At 38.1% G+C, this 24,310-nt stretch overlaps 1 protein-coding gene across 1 annotated transcript in view; it reads right to left on the reverse strand.

Moving 5' to 3' along the window:
* AK8 (adenylate kinase 8) overlaps positions 1-24,310 on the reverse strand; it is a 70,712-nt gene extending 46,402 nt beyond the window's left edge. Inside the window, exons 1-7 of the mRNA XM_009892235.1 lie at positions 24,229-24,310; positions 20,171-20,220; positions 19,327-19,440; positions 12,678-12,746; positions 4,175-4,256; positions 2,484-2,555; positions 1,462-1,662 (exon numbers count right to left, since the gene is read on the reverse strand). Of these exons, the coding sequence (XP_009890537.1) occupies positions 1,462-1,662; positions 2,484-2,555; positions 4,175-4,256; positions 12,678-12,746; positions 19,327-19,440; positions 20,171-20,220; positions 24,229-24,310 (670 nt within the window). The remainder of the gene's footprint in view (positions 1-1,461; positions 1,663-2,483; positions 2,556-4,174; positions 4,257-12,677; positions 12,747-19,326; positions 19,441-20,170; positions 20,221-24,228) is intronic.

The following is a 24,310-nucleotide window of genomic DNA, read 5'->3' on the forward strand; positions in this document are numbered from 1 at the left end:
TTGTAATAAAGAAGCATCTCCAGCAAGAGATATCCATCTCTTTCTCCAGGGCCACAAGCTGTACTCCAGCCCTGCTATTTCTAGTTAGTGAACCTAAACTATTGAGAAACTAATGCAAACTGCAACCACAAGGGATTGTGGACATCTCTTTCTCCAGGGCCACAAGCTGTGCTGGGATACTACACTGCACAACTGAGTTTGATGTCACATATCCTCTCATATGTTAGTAGTAATTGCATTAAAGTTTAAGAGTTTACAAAATTTTAGAATTGTATGAACCAATAATACTAATATCGATGAGAGATCTCTTTCTTTTTTAACTCTACCTGTAGCAATAAAAATACTTAACAAAAAAACTGGAAAATCATAAAAGAAAATAGTGTGTTTGCTGCATAACCTCCTCAAAAATAAGTACTAGCTACCCAAGGAGTGCTCTAGTTATTCTGAACATTTTCCATAACCCAGTGTATTGAAAAGCACAAACATTACAGGCAAAGCACCCTGCTTACAAATGATGCTTAATTTGCAGTAAATAACCAAGTTAATTAGGAGTAATGATCCCCTAGACAGTCTCCACATCTAATTATTCTTTAAAAAAAAATCTGGCTGCTTGATGCACTGCAGAAAAAAGATCTAGAGAGGATTTTTTCATTCCAGTTTTCAATTTATCTCACTACATTATTAATTAATAATAATTAATATTCAGGCACTCACATTTTTATTTACAATTCAAGGCATGAATTCTTTATGAATGATGATATGAACTTTTAAATTTAATTAAGTAATTTAGAGGTAATTAATGTGTAAATTCAGAATATAAACTTCCTACTTGTTTATCTTAAAAGTGCAGCACTTGTTATTAAAAAAAGACCTTTTCGAGATGCAAAATTACTGGGATATAACAGATCATCTACAGACTGACAGCTACAAAGTACATTATCAATTGGTCTTTCTGGCAGTTTCCTTATTCTCTTCTTGAAGAATCAACATTAAAAGTCAGATTGCATTACAGTCAAGCAAAGGCAACCAAGAATTGTTGAACAGAAAAGCTACCAGCACAAACAGCTTTTAAATAATGAAATGTTGCCAGCTTTGAACTACTCCTACTTCTTGTTATCAGCCTTGTGGAAGGTACTAGCCCTTTGGGAGATTAACAATTGAGCCACAATGCAGCCTCTTAGAAGAGGCTCTCGCAGAAATAACCGTGACATTTGCTCTACTGAGTCAGCTGTTCCTTGGCAGGACTGTGGAACTAAGACTTTCCAGTTATCTGCACTTACTCTAGTCCTGTAAAATAATGACCGGGAACAGCCCAAATGCTGTACTAGAGAGAACACAACTCAGATGGGAGCCATCTGTGTTGACTAATCCTAACCCTACAAACTGACTCGAACAGCTAGGAACTACTTTTCAAGTAAGAGTTTATCAACTATCAGATTTGCCATAAAGGTACGTATTTACCCTGTGAGAGGACATCCATGGAAGGCTGGTCTGCATTGATTGATTTCAAAACTTTTTGGTAGATCTGGAAAACCCCAGGGAAGTTTCTGTGATACTCCAGCAGTTTCTTTGACACCTCCTGTTCAGATAGATCTTCTGGTTTCACCAAACGTTGCTGTACCAGCGGATCACTTGGCCAGTCAAAGGTCGTATGGTAGACCTCTAGAAGGCAGACACTGATTAGGAACTACGAGGATGATTTAATAGGTCTTGCTGAGCTCCTAAAGTTTTCCTAAACAAAATCAAGGTCTCTGTTTAAGCTTTCTATTGCAGCACAAGCAATAACCTGTGCACTTCCCTCGCTACTGGTACTGAGAGCTATCGCTCTGCAGGTGCACAGATAGGAAGTGGACAAGGTAACTGCCCACACATGTAGCCAAGACAGCACGATGTGTAAGAACCAGAACTGGGGATAGCTCTCCAAATTCTTCGACTGAACCTTAAGCAAGACCTTTGATAAGCAAATCTCCTCTATAGCAAATAAAAGCCGTTTCTTTAGTTAAGAACGTCCATGCTAATTCCACTCCTAAAACAGTCAACGTAATTTTTTCACTGAAGAATGTCAGAATTTTATTTTGTGATGGATGATTGATAATGATATTCAACAGACAATACACAGCTAGGTCTATTTGACAGTCATTTAATGGAAGATACCTAAGAGCATACCTGCACCTCAGGAAAAAAACAGAATCTAGCAAAGACGCATACCAAAGTGTAAGCTAACCTTCCAATATTCTGTACTGCCATGGTCCACTCTTTGCAGGCTCAATACTAAGCTTTACATTTTCCCATATTTTGTTGTCACAGAAAATAATGCAATGTCAACAAATACTTTTCCCAAACAGTTTAAATTTATAATTATAAATTCCTACTAGTTCTTACAGGGATACCATTTAAATTTTAATCCCACTAGTATTACAATGTTTCTGAGACCAAGCAACACTCCAGTTTCTAGTGGAGATATGAAAAAACACATACTGCACCTTCTGTGAAGGGATCAAGTCTTTTCCCACTGTTCCTCTCAATCAGCACAGTGTCTGGAGCATAAAGCACAACTAGGCACGAAAAAAAAAAAGAAAAAAAAAAGAAGAAAAAATAAAAAAGTGTAGCTCTTGTTATTACTTGCTTTATTTCCTGTAATTGTTTAGATGTATCCTAGTATTAAAGATGGATGAATGTATTTCAAGCACATTTGCCTCATTCTCCTTTCCCAGTATTCTAACTGCAAATAATTTTCATCACTTTTAATTAGAATTTTGCTCCACATCCTAAACAGTATAGTGGGATAAAATATACATTAATCCAGTCCAGAACCCATGACTACTAGCTGTCCTTGTCATCCATACCAACTAACAAGGTTCCCCCTCAATTACATCGTATCTGGAGCCTAGGATGGAAGTACCCACAGATCACTCGAGACTAATTCTCTTCTATACCACAAACAATTACTTTCCACCCAGGTACTTTGGTAGTGAGACCAGTGAAACTTAGTTTTTGATAACCTCGCAGAAAAGTGTTCAGACTTGATTAGAAAGCATCAAAAGATAGAGAATCTGTCAGTTCTCTAGGTTGCTTTTGGCTAATCATCCTCACAGTTAAACACTGTAATTTAATTACTGTTTTCAGTGCATTTGATTACAGGTTTCAAACAAGTTCTTCTTATGACTTTCTTCTCTGTATCAAATAGCTCTTTCAGATGCTTTTCTCCCTATTAAGGTACTCGTACACTGTAAATCTCATCTCCTCTCAATCTTCTTTTTGATTAACTAGACAGACTGAGCTTTATGATTCTCATTCAGGTCTTGGTTGCACGGATATAATTGTGAGCAAAACTCAACTTCAGATGTTATTAGCTACATTAAAAATACATGCAAGTACTAGACATTAAACATTTTTGCCTAACTCTATTGGACCTATTCTGAATTCTTCATTAGCAGTCATATTTCATCCAAATCAAATCCAAAGTGACAATCCATCAAGTTTGCTAACATTCTGTTCACTGGCAAGCTCTACATTTATAATTTTACACTGTATTCCACACAATCACAATGATTTCTTATATTCTAAGTAGGTCCTCTAACTATATGAATTTGGGACAACTGGCTGCTTCTAGATGGCAAGGGCAACCGTCAAGGTCCTGTCTATGAGCACTTGCCAGTAAATAAATGTTCCTCTCAAATCAAGTCAGAATCCACCCACGTTCTGAAAGGTCAAGCTTAAAATCATGTTTCCACTTCACTTAGTGGAGTAAAGTTTGCTAAGTTTGCATTCTCTAATTCAACAGAAGGATGAATTTGTATTTAGTACATGAGGAATTGTTTTGGTCTGAGGACAAAGGCTGATTTCTAGAAATGGAAGTCAGAGAAAACTTAGACCCGCTCCTAGAACAGAAGCAAAGCTACATATAGCTGCTCAGAGACACTTGGTGGAGTGGTCCTGAATTTACAGAGCTCTAAGGTGTAAAAAGAAAAGGGTTCATGTGTGAAAGACAGGGTTTAAAGTCTCACAGGTTACTTCAAGTTTTTGAGTGAATCTGAACCGTACTTAAATATTCTGCCGTCTGGTGACTCCGGTGTCTTCAGTATTGGTATTGAATTTATTGAGGATTTTGGGGGAGAAACACTTCTAGTCTTTTCTACTGGATGCAATCACACACAGACCTTGTACTGCTTACCAACGTGCCTAGGAATGATGCCAGATGATTGCAGCATCCATGCCTGTTCCTGATTTTCAGGGAAGCCTTCCAAAATCCACCCCTATTGAACAAAAACATGAAACAGTTATTGATCCTGGAAGAGAAAAAAACAAAAATCAGCACTAAATATCAGCGCTATCTGCACAAAAATTACCTCATTCTGATCTAACAACAGCACAGTATTTGCTATGGATGATTGTGAGAGAAGAAAGCAAACATGGAGCACTGATATTTTTGTGAAACGGCATGCACTCATACCACTGCCACAGAGCAATAGCAACTTATGTATTATAGCAACGATTTTTTTTATGTTTTAATCTTAAAAAAGAAAAGAAACTTCTATCTTGAATAAAAACAACCCAAAACAATTTCTACAGTTTTGAAATATTCAAAAGGATACCAGCCCACACTGTGTATAAAAAAAGAGGCTAAACAAATCTGAAGACAGATTTAATGCCAAGAACACTGAGGAAAATATGCATGCTTTCATTATTTTCTTAAATTATACAGGAAAACTCACAGTAATGGAACCAGCATTCCCAAAGCTAATGAAGCAACAGAGCAAAAGAAAGAAAAAAGAAAAAAGAGCCTTTTGCTCCCTTAAGTCCTTGTTATAGCCAGCTAAGTGTTGGATTGAGCATCTTTAAAAAAACATTTACAGATCTGTGAAATACCGTAGGAGAGCTGCAGCCTCACTCAGTTTCTGTGTGATGCAGTATTTCAAATCTAATCCACTTCCCAGTCTCGGGTCTGAATCTTCTAAACTTTCTCTAATTTATCTGCAAGTTGCTTAACCACACGTGTCCTTGTCACTATATCCTATATCGCAAAACAACTTTGTGATACTACAGTAAACCTGAAAACCATCTCTGTATTGAAATGAAGAAGATATTTTAATATTGCATTAGCTAGCAATCATTATCATCTCCCACATAAATTTGAAGCTCTGTCAGTATGGGGTCCAAAGGTTTTAGAAGTATTTCAGGGAAACGTATCTCCATGACTTCTGTAGGAGGAAATTGGGACATTCCAATTATACAAGAAAATAGAGTAGACTATTTAAAATTCCTTAATTAGCCTGGTTTCAGGAACATGTCATCCTGCTGATATCTGTAGAAAATAAGAGACTCAAGTAACTGCAAGCCATTTTTGCCACTCCCAGTGTTTGCTCTATCGAATTAGAATGAACCGCTGTCTAAGGTCACACAGGTGCTGAGAAATCAATTTATCCCTCGGGACTTGCAGAAGGCAAGCTGCACCATATTTTTAGTGGTACGCTAGGAACTTCAACACTAGTTCTGAATATACTTGGCTCGTACAGCATATATATAGGCCCAGATCCTCTTCTAGGGGGAAATGGCATCAGAGGTCCGAAGCTAATAAATCTAAGCCAATTTACAGAGACTACAAATCTGGATCATTTCCTCCACTCCACGTGCACTACTTTTGGAAACTAAAACAAAACAAACAAAAAAACCCACCCCACAAAACCATTGCTTCTGATGTCAATACAGCTTACTGCTCAAAATCACACAAATAGCAACAGACAGTTAATACAGAATATTGTTTTTTTAACAATGTATAGCAAACTTCAAGAGGTTTACATACAAATTTCAAAGGTCCTTAAAACAGGCAATAAGCAATTTTATACCTAAAAGTTTTTTCAATGTAAGTAAACATAGCTCAATAAACAGCTTCCTGCAACAAATACATTTTGCATTAAATGAATGCAAAATACACACTACAAAAATAGTTAGCATTTTGGATCTTATTTCCAAAGGTCTCTGAGTTCCAGGGTATCAGTCAGTCCCTAATTAGAATACATTATCCATCTACTTGACACTTCAGTGAAATGTCTATTCCACCACAGAGCTGCAGCTTTGTTCAGAACAGGTTTATTGATATTCTGCTGCATTCCCTCTCCATACCCCCAGTGGCTTGGTTCTGTTTTATCACACATCAAAAAGGCCGTATGCTCAGGGCACCCCATGCACAGCTCAGAGCTGGAGGTCTGAACAGCTGCAAGTAGTATGGTATCACAGGAGGGACAAGCTCCAAGCAGATGTCACAGATTAAAAAAAAAAAAAAAAAAAAAGAGTAAAAAGGGAGTGTGGCTTGGGAACGAAGCAAGAGGAAGCAAGACACAGCAGAGCAAGACCTGACTTAAAATATGCCTATCATGCTTTATGCAAACACTGGTCTTTTTTGCCCTCCTGACTATCATTAAAGTGTAATTAGTAACTTCACATGGTAAATTTGTTTCTTTAAGAAGCCATCTATTTTTTGTTCTTGATAGCAGTAACCTTACATCCTTGCATGGATTGCACCGTATCACATCAAGGGTAGAACAAAGGCTAAAAGTGAGTAATTCCACAGTGCCTTTGCTCTGTGGTCACTGTTCCCTCTCTTTCAGCTGGAAACCTCAATCCTTGCCCACATGAAGACTGCTGTAAAAACACCATTCTGCTGTTGCCTTAATGCCAGGTGAAGTGCTCCTTGGAGACTCATGCCATGCCGAAAGTCAGCAACAAGGAAGTACTTTCAAAGCCATCACTTTCCTCTCCAGATTTAAGGAATCTGGAGAAAATGAAATGCTCAAGGTCATTGCCAAATGTAAATCTCATTCCTTTGCTGCCACTACTCTCAGCTATAATACCAAGCCTACATATTTTCACACTTTCCACCCCCGTAATAATGACTTAGGTATTTGGTTCTCTCTTGTTATTTGACCTGCACAGTCTGAATTTATTTTTCTTTAAATTACAGAATCCAAACTTGACATGGAATAATGAAAAGGGATAGCACAAAGAAATAATGCTGAATTACGTGGGCACATCTGAAAGAAATCTCAGCCACAAGCATAGAAATCAAATACTGCTGCCTAGAGGAAAATGGCTTATCACAACAGTTTTTCCACATCACCGTTCAGTATTTTTGAAAACATATTACATGCTTTTCACTCCCATGTGAAGAAAGGGGACAGACAATAATGCAAAAAAGGGATTTCAGTAATAGCTTTGCCAGGATGGATCTAAAATTTCTGGCATTTTCAGAAAACAGCAGTCTGAGGAGTGCAGTAGAAATATTGTCAACCCAACTGCTGCAGTCCATCAACGTTACCAGCATGGATGATGCTGTTCCAACTTAACCAAATTTCCCATTAGAAAGAAATCTTTTATTCCCCACATTATTTTTGTAGGTTGTGTAAGCTGCAAAGCTATAAAAAAAAAAAAAAAGCCCCATTCTTTTTGGAAAACAACAAAAGATGGTGAATAGGCAGATTCTCTCCCCAGATAAACCTATGTAATGTCACTATCCTTGCACACAGTTTCACAGAGACAACATGATGATCTTTATCTGCCAAGGTAAAACCAGAAAGAACCAACAGCTGTTGTTCTCTTTCGCTTCCCTTTCAAGGATAGCCACGACCCTTCTGAACCGTTTAATACCAATCAAAAGTAATTCTGCCACTACTGATGTGAATCACTGGCCTAAGCGTAGTTTCTAAATGGCCCTAAGATGTGAGTGAGGCTGCTCAGCTCGCGCTCCCACAGTTTCATCATGTAGCAATCTCTTCACTAGCTTTCCCCAGTTCTATAAATTCCCTCCACAACAACAGCAGTCAGAGGTGCCGTAGCCAACACGTACTAACCCTGTAAGATGAAAAGTCTTCATATCAGCTTCACAAGACTCAGGTTCTAACATAATGCTTGCAATAAGTTTTCTGCCTATGCTGGAAGACCTACCTGTCTGATCCCTTGCAGTCCTAACTACATTTGTATTAGAAGAACACACAACACAGAGTCTCAGCAGAGCTGTTGATCAATAAAAATGTTCTCCTTAGAGAATGCCTGTGACATCTATAAACCCGTGAGTGTCAAAACAATGGCACAAAAATTTCTGTATTCCTACTGTCAGTGGGATGAAAGCTGTACAATTAATGCCAAGCCAATGACACCACAAGGAGAAATAAAACAAACAGCTGGTGGTACTATGGTCCAACTTACAGCTCCTAATCTATTAACATTTTCCAAAAAAAAATGCTGACTCATGCTATGAGAGAAATGGCATAAATCTGTTCAATGAAGTACAAAATCCACAGTGTTTATTCTATTTGCAATGACATAAGGAAAATACTGCAATTAAAGTGCATAGATCCCCTTTCAAATGGAGAAGACATACACAATGTGAGGAAGTTTAGTGACCATGAATTACTTTTAAATAAAAGATTTTTAATAACCATCACAACTTTGAAAAGTCAATTAAGTGTTTTTCCTAAAAATAGCTGAAACCTTAACAGGACCAATAACATCCACTCCATTCTTGCTGAACATTAGGGAAGCTTTATAAAGGGTTTCCCCCCCCCAGTTCTGTTAACACATCCAGCACTGATTCAGTGTTGCTGGTGATGATAACAACAGGAACGTAAAATGTAGGCAGGACACCATGCAGCTGTTGGCATTTTAACCATCTCGTTACCTTACTCAGAGTTTACATGACCTAATACTTAAAATAACAGTCACTGAAAGATTCTTCCCTCACTATTAAAAGGAGAACTAGAACCATGTCAACAATTATAGAAAGCACAGGGCAAAATAAAGCACAGGGTGGATGCAGATGCAGCCTTTGGAGAGCAACGGATTTTGCTTACACACTGATGGTTAGGAAAACTCACTTTAACAATATCTCAACACTGGAAAAATAAGCTGTTGAAATCCTACCTTCTTTTAACCAGGCAAGGAGACTTAGGTGAAAAAAAATAAGCATGTTGGAGAGGTTTTAGAGCTACTGTTATAAAAGCCCTAATCTGAAGAGTTATTCACCTACTCGCTAGTTTACAGCAACTACTGCCATCCAACAGCTCTACTCCAGATTGCGTTAGAGGACAGTGGCCCCAGCAACTACCACCTTCGAGAGATCATGTGAGAAAATATTTAACCAAAACTACTGAAAATACCAGGGATACCCGGGCACTTACCTACCTGCTAACTAGTAGCAGGACAACCAGAGAAGCTGGCAGCGTTAAGCTGAGGGGGGGACTGTGTTTGGGGGCTGAAACCAGCCTAAAGCCCGGCAGTTAGCACACAGAAGAGCCGTTTCTCTCTTGGGTTTATCATCTTTCTAACTTTCATTTCTACAGGTTTAAAAATACTTTAAACATACTCACTAGAGGAGAAGTTTCACTTAGGATAGATGTTCACATCTTGCCACAAGGACAAGGTAGTAAATCATACAATCACCTGACTCGCTGTATATCCATGATATCTCATTGCACTGCTTACATAAAAAATGTTGACATTCATAGTTTTTTTTTGCTGCTCATTTGCTAGTATATCCAGAGCTGACAATATTGGTTTCTCAAGTGTTCCTCAGCTCACTTCTTAATTTGAAATGCCACAAAAATGCACAAGATGATACACCACATGCATGCGTTTAAAAAGGTTCTCCTGCAAATTGAAAGGCCTAAGTCCTGTGTGGATTTAATACAGACAAACAAATTCATTAAATACTACCAGATATTTGATCTGGATTGCTAAATAATACATAAATAAAATAGCTCAGCTAAAAAGACCTTCAAGAGAAACCGGGCAGACCTATATAATTCAAGCCCAGTGACTAGGAATGCAAAAGTTTGATACTACTTTTCAAATTCAAAATTAACAGATCAATTATGGAGTAAGGTGTACAGTATTTTGTACAGCCTTAGGTTTTGATAAGCCTTAGGTTTTCTGCCAAACTCTTTACTCCTTTCTTTCTAAGGATCCAAAAATCATTGTTTCAATCTCCCAGATGATGAAGCATGGAGCAAGAAACACAGGACTCTCAAACACAAAAAAACCCTGGTCCATTTGGAAAAGAAAGGGAGGGGGTCATGTCCGTATACATAATGAATTAGAAAATTCTTCTACAGTCTTCCCAGGCCTCGATCATACCAGTGTAGGAGGGGGATCCAAAGAGAAACAACAACAAGGTTTAGGAAGAAAGTAAGAGCTTGTGTGCATTTTGCCTAAAATCTGTGTCTTATCTGCATGGCGAAGTAGATTTTATTAGTTCACAGTAAGTGGAAAGAAGGCAGGAGTGGGTATCAGAAAAATCCACACTTAGCAGTTTAAAGTTGTCAGTACATTTTAAATGCTAACATCTTGATAATTCCCCATGAAAACAAATACTGGTGTAGTTTAAAAGCACAGGGTTCAACCCACCACTATGTTACTCCAAAGCTGCAAGAATTCAACCCCATGAATGTCAATGGCATTGATACCTGGTATAAATCTAGATTAATTTAGAGATGAGCTAGGTTTCTGTTTCATTAATTTCCCTTCATAAAAACAACTGCTCACATTTCTTTGAAGGAGCAGTCATCCTATACTGTCATTTGTAAATATCTATGGCAGCCAATAATGCACCTCAGATTTTTGTTACAGTAAGTCTCTTGTTAAACCTGGATTTAGCTAAAAATGCAATGACATGTTCAAAAATCACCCACCTTAACTTATTTTTACTCCTTCAGGCCTTTCTCCACTGATGTAAAAGGAAGGACTTTTACAGCAAGACACTTCCCTAGACAAATAAGGGCTCTGTCATGCAAATAAGGACACTGCCATGCACTCTTCTATGATGTGAGAAAAGAACAAGATTAGCTGGGCAACGAAAGGTTTATTTTAGCTTAATGACTTTCTTGGTAACATTAAACACCAGCAGGTAGCATTCTAAATTAAATTCTCTTGCAACCACTGGATGAGATAATGGGATAGGTCAAAGTTTAGCTATTGCTGGTTCTAAGCTATTGCTTAAAGAGAGCAGCATACTCCCTATTTTGCTACAGCTAAATGCTTGCAACAGAAATATGACTCAGACAGATGTCCTCTAGCAAACCTGTCAGGCAAGAGCAATTTAAGAGATTACAACTCAGCTATTCATTACCCTCCTGATCAAGTTATCCTTTCCACAGTTCATACACTGTAACTGACCGTCTGATCTATTTTACACAAGGCAGGTCTGTTGAAAGCCACTTCCATCAGTGCCTTAAGCTAAGATACTTGACTTGCACTGACGCACATGAAGACTTCTTGATAATCATTTACATTATCTGAGTTCCAAAAGCAGAAACCGTCAATTGAGGCAGAAATTTTTTAAAAAATTCTTCTAGTTTTGTTGACGTTTCTCTGCACCTCTGCGCTACAGAATTACCATCTTAACTACAATGCAATGACCCAGCCCCCAAGATGATTTTGTTTTACATGGATGGAAGGACCCAGTCTGCAGATCATTGCAGATTCCATCAACAATCACGGAGACAGAGAAAGAAGTACAGGACAAGGTTTTCAGCATTTCCATTTTTTTTTCAGTGCCTAATGCTAAGAAGCTTGAGGAAACGATTTTCACACTTCAATGAAATGTTAATTACCAGCCCTGCTTTATTCAGCCAACAAAGTAGATGATGATGTTGAGAAGGAACAGATTTACATAAAACTATGAGCCTTGCAATATCTCTACGAGGTCCGGAAGTACTAGTTACCCCCCGACCCAAAGGTGTGGGTGTGACAGAGGGTTCTGAAAACATGTACTGTTTATCTGAAAAAAGTTTAGTCCTTTATGAATGTCCACCTACTTTGCGCTATGGACTTTTTCCTCTCAAGAAGTGCATCAAATAGTGTGCCGTCCATATTGTGGCACTGTTCAGAAACAGAGTTTTATCCATTAGATTTGTATGTCTCTTACAAATAATCCCTTATAATGGGCTGACTATGGACTCAATAAACCATAACAACATCTGAGATTTTAAAGGCAACAAATAAAAGAGATTTTGATTTTCCTCGAGTCCAGACATTCATTTCAACCAGTATTAATCTACTTAAGTTCCCTTTTGGTTCTATATTAAAAGTCTCTACTTACATTAAGGCTAAGCATACGGGGGGGGGGGGGGGGGGGAGAGGGGAAGCTACACATCTATGAATACAGCTAAACCTATTCAGTTGCCTATTTGTGTAAACTAACACTGAACATATTAATTATTACCTAGAAGAGTATATATTCAAATGCAGTTTTTCCTAACACAGGAAGAAAAAAGACACAATGAGAAATAAAGAAAATTGATATAAGGAATATTAGACTCTTTCTTCCCCCTTTCTTCAGTAAGAGTTAAAATCTTAACTCAACATATTGATTTTTATATATTTTCTGTTTATCTGTTTTGTCCACTATAACTCTGCCAGTTGCCCCAGGCAATCAACAAAGCTATGCTTGTTCAGCCTTTGATCATCTCTGTGCTAGAAGATTAGCATATGCATACTCTCATCCTCCCCTTTATCCTGTTAATAAAGCTCCAAACTCCCTCTGCTGATGTTCAAGAAAGCAATCCGCTCCAGAGCCCCCAATGATTTGCCCCCATTCCCTCCTCTGCTCAGGACTCAGAATGCTAACTACTATGCACGAGTTGTGTAAGTGCTTATCCACTGGCCCTCTGAGGAGCAATTCTTACTTGTTTGATGCAGTCCACGTTTGACAGACGTTCCTGGATCAGATTGGCCCAAAGCGCGTTGGGAATTTTCTAAAGAAAGAACAAAAAAAGGCTGAATATTCACAATTGAGTTCAAAAGGAATTTTACCATGCAGGCATATTCCGGTTAAAGGTGAACTGAGATGTCTTCTTAAAAATAAATAAATAAATCAATCTGTGCAAGTCTCAAGTCATTAACATAATATATCAGAGAGTTAATAAGGGCACAAAAATCAGTGGTAAAGGTAAGCTGAACACAAAGGCTACATCCATGCTTTTTGCACACTAATGGAAGCGGTGCCAGGTTTTGCACACTAACACACACGTTGAGCATCAAACCTGCAAAGGGATCCATAAGAACATCACATTGAAAAGTAGTCCTTTTTATCACAAGTATCTGACCCACTGCTCTTTCATACGTTAGTGGACTCACCATTAGTGATCTTAACAGCTATCCTGTGAAACAAGCTAAATCTCAAACAGAAAAAATAAGAGTCTGATTTTCAGATTTGTTTCATAGTATTAAGTAACTCTCACTCTTTCATCATCCAGAAAGTTTAAAGAACATTTTACTGTTAATTTTAATGTTAAATTTAGTTTATTTTTAAACTCAGAACCACGAAATGGGATTGAAACTCCACGTGCCGAGATTTTCAGAAGTGCTGTTACTTTCTGTGACTATTACTTTGCCCATATCTAGAAATGTTTTGTACGACAGTATTTTCTATCTGACAGAAGAACAAAGTTCCTCTACAGATTCAGCATTTTTCCCTCCTTATATTTCTTCCATTATTATATTAGATTTCCTGACAAGAAATTAACAATACCCTTCTTTCCTTCTTGTAAGAATTTTCTTCACTATGTTGGTAACGTCGGTCTTCACGCTATGCTGAACTTTGTTGAACAAACTTTACATCAGGCAGTCAAACTTGAGAAAGTCTGAACCTTTGGCCGTGCCAGCCAGAGCAGCTGTTAATGATCTGACTAAATGCCTTGTCTCAGTCTCATTCATTTTGTCATTACTGGTAAAATGACTCCTCAGAAAAAAATTCTGCAGTCAGATCCTCTACCTCCTAACTCAAAAAAATGATCTTGCACTTAACAATGTGAGCTTGACTCTGTTTCACACTGGTCTATACATTGCAGGTTCCCATCTCTTTTTCTAACCAGTCTGAAGGGCATAATCATAAAAAAAAATAATATTTCTGTAGGCTTACGCTATACTACAGAATATGGATAGACATAATGAAAATGTGACTAACTATGCGGAAAGATTTCATAACAATCTGCTTCATTAGATCATGCAACAATTTCACCAGGAGCGGTGGAAACGCTACCACAAAAGTCACTTTAAAGTAGCATGGAGCAAGCGCTCCAGAATACACAAAACAGACCAGTCCTTGGCTAGCTGTGGAGTGGACAAGGTGGCCCAGTCAGGCAGTGGGTTTTCTTATTTTGTTTATCTCTACTGTCCCCCGTTCTCAGTGCCTTTCCTAATATCAGCCATTCATAAGGCAACATTCAAGCAGGTAAAAGAGAAAAAGGGAAAGAAATTGCTGTGTTTCTTGAAAGTCAGCAGGTCCCATAGGGTGGTGCGTCAAAGCCTCCTGCAGCCTCACGCTGCTGGAGCTGGGTCTGTGGCTTTGAGTCTGTCACCTTCCAAAGGTGCATCACGCTGCTATCAGAAACAGCTAGCGTCTTGCTTACTCCTTTGATGTGTCATGTCAAGACAGGATAGCAACTGCCGGGGGTCCACTCTGCTAAGCCCTGCCAAACCAATTTAAACCAAAATTATACTAACTTCTTTCAGTGCAGTGGTATTCTTAAGTCCTCTCTTTTGAGCAGGGTTTAGTGCACAAAAATAATCAAGGACACACATGCGGGTATTTCAGTGGTTTAGTTCCTTCTGCTCGCTGTGGCTCGATTCCAGTCTCATTTCCTGGTTGGTTTTCCTCCCACTGAGTAGTGGCCTACAAAATCGTTTTCAATAGGTTCCTTGTACAATGCCTAATTATTCAACTAGAAATCATTACATTTTATTCATATCAGATAGTACATTTATAATTTCTCTCATAAACACATAAATATATGAGCCTGCTAGATGGGACTTCACCTGCCAGGAATCTGCAATAACAGACAATGACACACACACATTTGATAACCACAGTATCTTATCTAAGGCACTCTGAGCCTGTCCCAATCTCCAGTTTAGCTAATGGAAAGACCTGCTGCTTGAACGTTAAACCTTCCAAAAGCCACAGTAGTTTACGTTCAGACCACTTTTCTATACACACTGGTTTAATCACTATTTCTGTAGTGCTGAAAATCTGTACTCATTCCTGATAAATTTTAAACATTCCATATTATTTCAGGGACATCACATTTCATCTTACATGCCTGATCTACTCAGAGTTACGTTTTTGCAATCTTTTCATAAAACTGCCACACTTTTTGTTGCCGGGATGGGGGAAGCACTTTCCCTAGACATTTCCTTTGGAAGTTTTGGATATATTTGTCTTGAAAACAGTTGCAGCTAAAAACTTCTGACTTCGTTTGCTTTATAGTTTGCACCTCAGAGAGAAAAGCAGTCAAGTTTCAAGAAAGTGGGTTTAGTATTTTGATAATGATGAGGGTTTAGATTTTACTTGTTCAGATAAATACATGTGAAAGGCTGGTTTATTTTGTTGTTGGTTTTTCAGTTGTGTTGTGGTTTTTTTGGTTTGGGTTTTGTTTTGTTTTGTTTTTTTAACATATACACAAGACTGGAACAGTTCCTATTTGTTCCTTCCTAGTGGCTTGTCCTGAAATAGATTAGAACACTGAACGTGCATAGATAAGGATTCTTTTGGTCTTCCACTCTTCTATTATATTTCTTCTTAAAAAGCACAGGGATACGATGCAACTGTAGAGTAGTTTTAAATCATTACATAGTATGCAAACACCTTAACTGCAATTTAGTATAGCATTAAGAGCACACCCATCGCATAAGCCCACAATTACCACAGTTGTTTCAACTTCTTATTTTATCCAGTTAACAGGAAAAGTGAAACATGCAACAGCTCATCATTAGACTTCACTATAGGAAAAACCTGAAGGTGCTTCCTATTAAGATTATAATAACTAGAGATGAGGGAATAATTTGCAATGATTTATCCAAAAATGTAGCCTCTTTTTCTGTTCATGGAATATTTATTGATAGCTCATGGTTCTTCAAATGTATTGAGTATTCAAAAATATTTGACTTCTTTTTGGAATATTTTTACATACAGAATGATCACATTTTGCTTTGAAGGGTCAATATTTAAAATTCACTACCTGAGCTGTGCTCATTAGTAAGTGGCCAGGTGTGCGTTAGTGAACGATTGCATGTCCAACTTTAAAAATTGAGCTTTGGAGAATAATCACGTATTTTAAATACAACTTCCATGAATTCTTGTGCCAGGAAAACTCAAGCGCTTTAATGTTCACTGGAAGCCAACACAAAAGAGATGAAAGCTTGGCTAAAGATAAGAAAGTAAAAATATGCGAACAAACATTTGCAGACCTTTTTGCAGCGTTTGCCCAGATCTAGTAACATTGGCTTACTGACCTAAAAATGAATGACCTTTGGCACTGGGGTTAATTTAGCCACAGTAACTTTATACGCATGAAACGTTCCTCTAACAACATTAAATTGCGTTATATGATCTTCACACCAGACTTTCAAAAACACAATCTTAGTTCCTGCTTTTCCTCTTTCCATTTATTAAATTGCTTTGGCCAGGACTACAACTTTTTAATGCCCTGGTTGTATCAAAGACAGTATAAACAGCTATTGTTCTGTTCCCGAATAGACATTCAAACCCTATTAGTGCTAATGGATGTTATGTATGCTGGAGGAGTCAAGTTTACCACTTGCTTCAGCAGAACCTGGGGTCAGTTACAACAACAGTCGGTTTAGCCAGCAGACACAAATCAGTAAGGGAAAACATAGCTCGAGATAACAATTTGGCATTGTAAAGTCATTGTAAAGTTTGCATTGATTTTAGAGGAGTTCCCTCCTAGTTTTAGCAGTTACATTTGAAGGATCAAACTCATCTAAAAGAACAAAAGAAATGATTTAGTGAAAACATTCTTCTAGGATCTAACATCTCAAAGGCAAACAGCACAGTACTAAACCACCACCAGATTCTGCTCTTCGGGCACTCCTTACTACCTGATTAGCCTTGACATTTTTGACTTTCATCTTCCACACCATCCAACTTTTTAAACCAAATAAGCCCAAAAGGACACCCTTGAAAGTGCATCTGTATAGTCTGAAATATGTTAATAATTACAGTAATTAAACCAAAGGGAATTTTTGCTTTAAATTCTCCCCCTCCAAGTTGAAATTTATGAACCTAGCAAAACAATCTTTAATAATTAGCATGAAGATTTCAAAGTACATATTCTCAATAAGAATCACTTTATATCATTCCAGCCAAAAGCAAACCTTTTTGCCATAAGTTCAGTGAGTTCAATGAACTCTTTCCTCTCAGATTTTTAAGTATATTACTTAAGGCATCTCCAGACTTCACTCACTAATTCAGTGTAATAAACACTACCCTATTTTCAGCCTAATTTTCTATATATCACACCATCTATCGTCTCAGCAAATTATGAATCTGTTGACCAATTCCAGTGAAATTTAGCAGTGGTGTAGAATTCTCACAGATATGAAATTGCTCCAATTTTTATGACAATAGGTGACAAGTGAGAAAAGATAAACTCAAACTAGCGGACTTGCCAGAGAGAGTCACAGAAAACCAGTCTTCCTCCATTCTATTACTCATGGAACACTGACATCTAGAGAAAGGAATCAGCTAAAAGGGCAGGGATCAGAAGCACAGAATCTTCTTTGTATTCAGGATACTCTTTCAACATATTTTTCTGATCCACTTCTCACTAGCCTTTAATAACAAGACTACATTGCTGATCAACTAATCCTGTGAGTCATGACATCTGGAAAAAATGTTCTTCAGACCAACTCTTTTGAATCATAGAATGGTTTGGGTTGGAAGGGACCTTAAAGCCCATCCAGTCCCACCCCCCTGCCCTGGGCAGGGCCACCTCCCACCAGACCAGGTTGCTCAAAGCCCCGTCCAACCTGGCCTTGAACCCCTCCAGGGATGGGGCAGCCACAGCTTCTCTGGGCAACATGGGTCAGGGGCTCTCCAACCTCAGAGTAAAGAATTTATTCCTAAATCTCCCCTCTTTCAGTTAAAAACCATTACCCCTCATCCTGTCACTACACTCCCTGATAAAGAGTCCTTCCCCATCTTTCCTGTAGCCCCTTTAGGTACTGGAAGTCCTAAGGTCTCCCCAGAGCCTTCTCTTCTCCAGGCTGAACAACCCCAACTCTCTCAGCCTGTCCTCATAGCAGAGGTGCTCCAGCCCTTGGATCATCTCTGGGGCCTGCAGGTGGGCTCTCACCAGTGCAGAGTAGAGGGGCAGAATTGCCTCCCTTGACCTGCTGGCCATGCTGCAGCCCAGGATGCAGTTGGCTTTCTGGGCTGTGAGTGCACATTGCTGGGTCATGCTGAGCTTCTCATCAACCAACACCCCAAAGTCCTTCTCCTCAGGGCTGCTCTCAATCCATTCTCCACCCAGCCTGCATTCATGCTTGGGAATGCCCTGACTCACGTGCAGGCCTGGCACTTGGCCTTGTTGAACTTCATGAGGTTCGCATGGGCCCACCTCGCAAGCCTGTCCAGGTCCCTCTGGGTGGCATCCCTTCCCTCCAGCATGTCAACCGCACTGCACAGCTTGGTATCATCTGCAAGCTTGCTGAGGGTGCACTCAATCCCACTGTCCATGTTGCCCACAAAGATGTTAATCAGCACCGGTCCCAATACTGACCCATGAGGAACGCCATTCGTTGGGCATTAATTAGGAGGCCCACAATGAAGCATGGATTTAAAAACCTGTCTGGAACAATTCAGGTACTCAGAGTTGGGTAAAGTACATCAACCAAAGAACTGAACAATCTCCTGAGTCGGCTGCTATTGCCTCAGCTTGAGAGCTTCTAGGATTTTCAGTAACTGACTCCTTTTAAGTCTTACTCCTTTTGAGTTAATGCACCAAGTTATTTGTGTCATGCTACAGCAAAATCAAGCATGTACAACTAAGTAGCACTATCAAATAAAAAAAAGTTTTTTGGGTACATATTTTCCAGACCATTTTGTACCAAAGGAGACCTTAAAGATTAATGTTTATTTTATTAAGATTATCAGACATGCTGAAATAGAAGACAGTTTGTTTAATGATATAATGAACCATTTTTTACATTGGATCATGCATACCTGGACTTCTTTCAATTCTGTCACTCATGGCCAAGGTTAATATTTTCAAGACCTCCATTACTTTACATTGTCGTCCTCTCCTGCCCCTATTCTATGCCCTGACACATTTTTTCTTTGTTCATATCTTCTTTTCTAGTAGATGTTACCCTTCTTCTCTGAAAGGCCCTGTACTTACATATACACAAACCAATGTACAAACCACCATAGATATAAGAATATTTACTCTGATCTGCTCAAGTCATAACGTGGGAATGCCATATAATTCCTCTTCTGTGACATGAGAACTACTATTATTATATCCGCTTACACACCTGTTTTCTTTCTTTATATGCCTTTGCTTCCTTTGTCAGCGCTAATATTTCCTTGAACAACAAAGTCTCCTGAGAGATACATATGGCATCCAAATGTTTACAAAGCCACATTGCCTGAGGGAAGAAGAAAAAAAACCAAACAAACAAACAGGTCGAAATATTTGGAAAGAAAATGAAGCATTTTTTCAGAAGTCTGCAGAAAGACAGAGAGCATTTTCCTAGCCTTCCACTTAAGTATACAGACTATATGTGTAACTTTAGGCGGTTGCTTGCAAAGATGTTCAAGAGTCTACAGCTTTGAATAAGGACTTTTTCGTCTACTGTACTGTAACACAGATTTTAAAAAAGAAAGCATTCTTCCTAGCATGCACACACCACCATCATCTGCAGTTTCGGTGGTCAGCTTTCTCTGTGGTTCAAAAAAAACTGTGACATTTTCAATTAAGCAGTACCAGTGGACATGACAGACAACTGCCCATACAAATGAAGCAATCCACAATATGGGAATACCAGAAACATGTAACTATGGTACTCCTTCCACATTAATTAATCCTGCTAAAAAGCTGGGAGAACAGGCAGGCAGAATTCTGTTGCATTACAGCAGTATCACTATCACTACCTGAGTGAGTTCTTGTAGAGCTCACACGAACATTTCCATTGTACCTGTAGTGTAATATACAGGCATATCCCTTAGGAATGACACCTTCAAATTTCTTGTGCTCCTCTATCACTTAGATAATTCTGAAAATTATTTTCTCAGGATGAAATTGTCACAAGCGCTGAGCTCAGTAGAAAGTAAAAAGGTAAGTGGACAGTATTATAACATTGAAGGTAGTTTACTTACAACTGTAGTTTTCCCAGAAGCAGGTGGACCAAGTACACAAATTCTTGGAGCTATGAAACAAGAATATGTGCACGTGAAGATGCAGAACAGCAAAAAATGCAACCATTTTCCCACTATTGCATTGCATAATATAAATGTAATCACAACGAAACAATTGTTTCTGTTGGAGATCTGCCTGAATGGAGACTTCAGGATTGTGCTCCACTAGGGAAAAAAGGGAGAACACTAAGTACCAGCTGGGTCTTCCTTATATCTCCATGGTCAATGAGATTAATACTCTGACTAAACAGGCCACTTACATATCTATCTTGTATATCTCTCTATCTCAATCAATTTAAATACATGGATAGTTTAGTGGATGAACCAGAGCATAAGATAAGAACATTTTCTTATCTGGGTTTGACTTTTATTCCCAAAACATTGATTTAGACCCAACACATTTTGTGATGAAAAAATATTTTAGCTTGTGCACGCAGAACAGGGCTATTTAGAAGTTGCTATTATCATAATCATGGGATGGCTGAGATCAGACGGGACTTCTTGAGATTGTCTCTTCTCTCATTTCCTTTACACAGTATGGTAGTAAAAATACTTATTACTTTGGCAAACCTTTTGGCTCTCATCACACAAAAAAAAATGCAATTTCACGTTTTAGGTTCATCTAAATAGGTTGTGTCAGGGTTCAGAGAAGATTTAGATATTGCAAAATTAAGCACACGCTCTCTACCCTTTTTGACAGCTACCTTCAATTTTTCTAGTCATCATTAAAAGTAATTTTCTTCGTCTCTGTATCATGTGTTTCTCCACTGCATGTCCCTCTCCTTTCCCTGAGGGGGCAAAGTGGGAAAAATGCATCCTGGTTCTGAGGAATTCTTAATCTAATGCATACAGACAACACAATAGGCATTACCGTTGTAAGCTTCATTGGGAATGAATTAGAAGCAAGACAAACACGAGAAAACAGAGTAACTCTTAGGAAAATATTTGGGACTTTTTTGATTAACGCACCTTGGGCTGCAATCCCTCCAGCTGTCATTTTCTATTAACATCTTTGATGTTTTTCCCCTATACCTTGGGGGAAAAAAACCCCAAACCAAACCAGACTATACACAGAAGAGACTGGTGACTATTTACTGGGAGTAACATAGGTCAAAACAGAGGAGGGATCTACTCACCCAAAAACCTCTTCAGCTCTTGATAACCAAGGGAGATAAAGCGTCTGATGGCAGCAGACAGGGAAGGATGTGAAATGTATTTTTATGAGGCCTTCCATGCACTTAACAGTTATTGGGCAGGTGCAATTTTTAAACATACATGAAATCCAAATTACAGATTCATCTTTACAAAGTTATCTGACTTGGAAGGTTTAAGAAAAACTCCCCCCTTATTGGTTCTTGCAAGTGCAACAGAACTAGTACACAATGTAGAAAAATACTTTAAAAGGATACATCAGCTGTTTTTATCACCTAATTTCTTTCAAATGTAATGTGATTAAATCCTAGGGTTTTTTTTTAATCTAACACCTTGAAACTCCAGCCCGGTACTTAGGAATTATTTATAAACAGCGTCATAAAAGAGTGCTCGGGTGCCAACACTAATCAAGTTCTTCAAACCACTTCAAAGAAAATCAAAAAACCTTTCCATCCACAGATCCTTTTGAGGTTTAACTAGGAGCATGATTTAAAATTCACAAGAAAACCCTTAGGTATTGAAGCTTTAATACACAGCTTTCTTGGACAAACGTTTGATAAAAAACGAAACATACCATTATATACACCATATCATGCTTTAATATTGCCCAGGGCTACTGTAAATGCTCACTTTGTACTAAATCTGGTTTTCTCTCTGCTTAGTGGCTGGCAGCAGATGGGGCAGTGTAATTCACTGATTTACTCATTTGCACACTTGTAAGACTCCTCTAAAGCATTCTCCCTAAACATATGACACAAGGGCACAACCAGGACACCACTGTATGTAATGTTTAACCCCCTCCAATCAGCAAATAGTCAGTATTTAATACTGGAGGTCTGAATCAGCAGCTAAATGAAGTCAGGAAAATCTAGAAAATGCCTTTTTCTTCAGTAACAAATTATATTTCGTTCCATGTTTAGTCTTGATGAGACGTTACAGGATTTACTCTTCCAAGTAAAGTAAGTTTCAACATTCAACAATTATTTTAGGAATAACGCAAAAGAATAGCTGGACTCATTGAGTTGCATTTAAGTCCAAAAGATTCTATGATTAATATTAATGCGACAAAATTTGCTTAACTTGTAAGAGAAATCCTTTGCCAAACAGGAAAAGCACATAGTACATGATGTATGTTCTTGCAGAACTTTTTACATTTCTTCAGAAGTTTGACTGTAAAGGAAGAACTCACAGAAATGCCACTTGGATCCCGAACGCTTTTATTTATTGGCACAAACGAAGATACAATGTAGAAAACTAGCATCTTTGTATATGAAAGAATTATCAGTCTGCATATGGTTCTTTAAGGTTTTTAGAAGGCTCACATGAAAGAACAATAGCACAAAGCCTTAAGCAAAAACACTTAGCCACACATTTGACCTACAAAATTTTCAAGACAGTTGTAAGCTATAATCATCATTAGACTTGTTTATATTTTTAAGAGTACTTTAGATCCTATTATTAATTAAAAAGGTTTTCTAACTTCACACCTGGGATAGATGCAATGCTTCTTTTCCACACATCTCTGTTTGACATTTTCTCTAGGGCTAAAACTGTCTAGCAAGGCAAGATCATGAAAATTCATCGCTTTACTGATGGCTCTAATAAGGGTTTTTTTTTTCTTCTAAATAGTCAGCACCTTCCACCGTGATCAAAAAGTAAAATCAACTCTGCTACAGATTTCTGTTACATTATTTTCCATATAATTTATTCTTAAAACAACATTTAGGCTTTAATTTTAATTGGAGTTCCTTCCCTTTCTTAATAGGGTTTTCCAGACCAAAAGCAGACAGTATTTTTCCTTTTTCAAACAACTGCTGTAGTCCTATCTTTAGCCTCTAAGTACTGAAGTCATGAAATGGAAACCTGCCTAATTTTGTTCAAATAATACTGTGTGGCTTAAGGACAAATGTTAGCTCAATGTGAAGAAATTTTATCAGCATTCTATCAAACCTCATGAAATTCTTCCACATGTTTTCCATGGGTCTATAAAACAGATTGATTACTCATGCTGCCTACACCACAAAAGGCCGGGCACATTTTGCAGGATTTGATTATTTTTTTTTTTTTTTTAATATTTTGCAGCATTTCAATCAACATCCATCTGATCACCACCACGAAGAGCTCACAGCATCTCTAGTGATGATGATTTCATTGATGCTGCAGCAGAACTTTCATAACGGTTTACTGTGGTTTTAAAGAAACATCAAAGCAACATGACACCAGCTACCCCTGACAGCTCATGCAGAACAAAAATTATAGTTCAGTTGTGCATATCCAAATATAATCTGCCTAAGGGTGAACAGTTTGTAAATCAAATAATTTGATTGAGTGTACATGCTTTTATTGTGCAGAATACAGACTTCCTATTCAATTTACCAGGTTTTGTTATACATACAAGGAGGCATGCTCACTGTTCCTTCATCTGAGATGCCACTGAGCAGTGGAACTCATTAACAGCAGATAGTAACTAACTAATCAAAAAAACAGAGAATCTGCCAGCCCAGGTAGAATAGGAAACCAAATTTACACCTGACAAAAGGAGTAATTAGCGAGCTTAAAGACAACAGGAAATATCAGATGGGGCACAGAACGCATTAATAATTGATACACTAGAACTCTTTGTTATTCCCTTAGAGGGTTTCATTGTTATAACTGTTAAAGTGCATTTTTTATTAGATTACCCACTAAAAAAAGAAATTAAAGGCATCTTACCTATAACTATTCCAAAACGCTCACCTTTTTTTTTTCCCCCCCCAAGACACAGTCTGAAAAGTTTTATCCATCATTTGCCAACTGAAGCCCAGCCTTCAGACAGCTGTTTACAAATAAGGAATTGAACTATTTATGGTGTCTCAGTTTTCACTTACCATCATCGTTGTTTTGCTTTAAATGGTCTATCATATACTGAATGGGATCATCTGGCTTATGAATTAATAGTTCTTCAAGCAT

The sequence above is a fragment of the Charadrius vociferus genome, unplaced genomic scaffold (genome assembly GCF_000708025.1).
Source record: "Charadrius vociferus isolate BGI_N301 unplaced genomic scaffold, ASM70802v2 scaffold549, whole genome shotgun sequence".
Lineage (NCBI taxonomy): Eukaryota > Metazoa > Chordata > Aves > Charadriiformes > Charadriidae > Charadrius > Charadrius vociferus.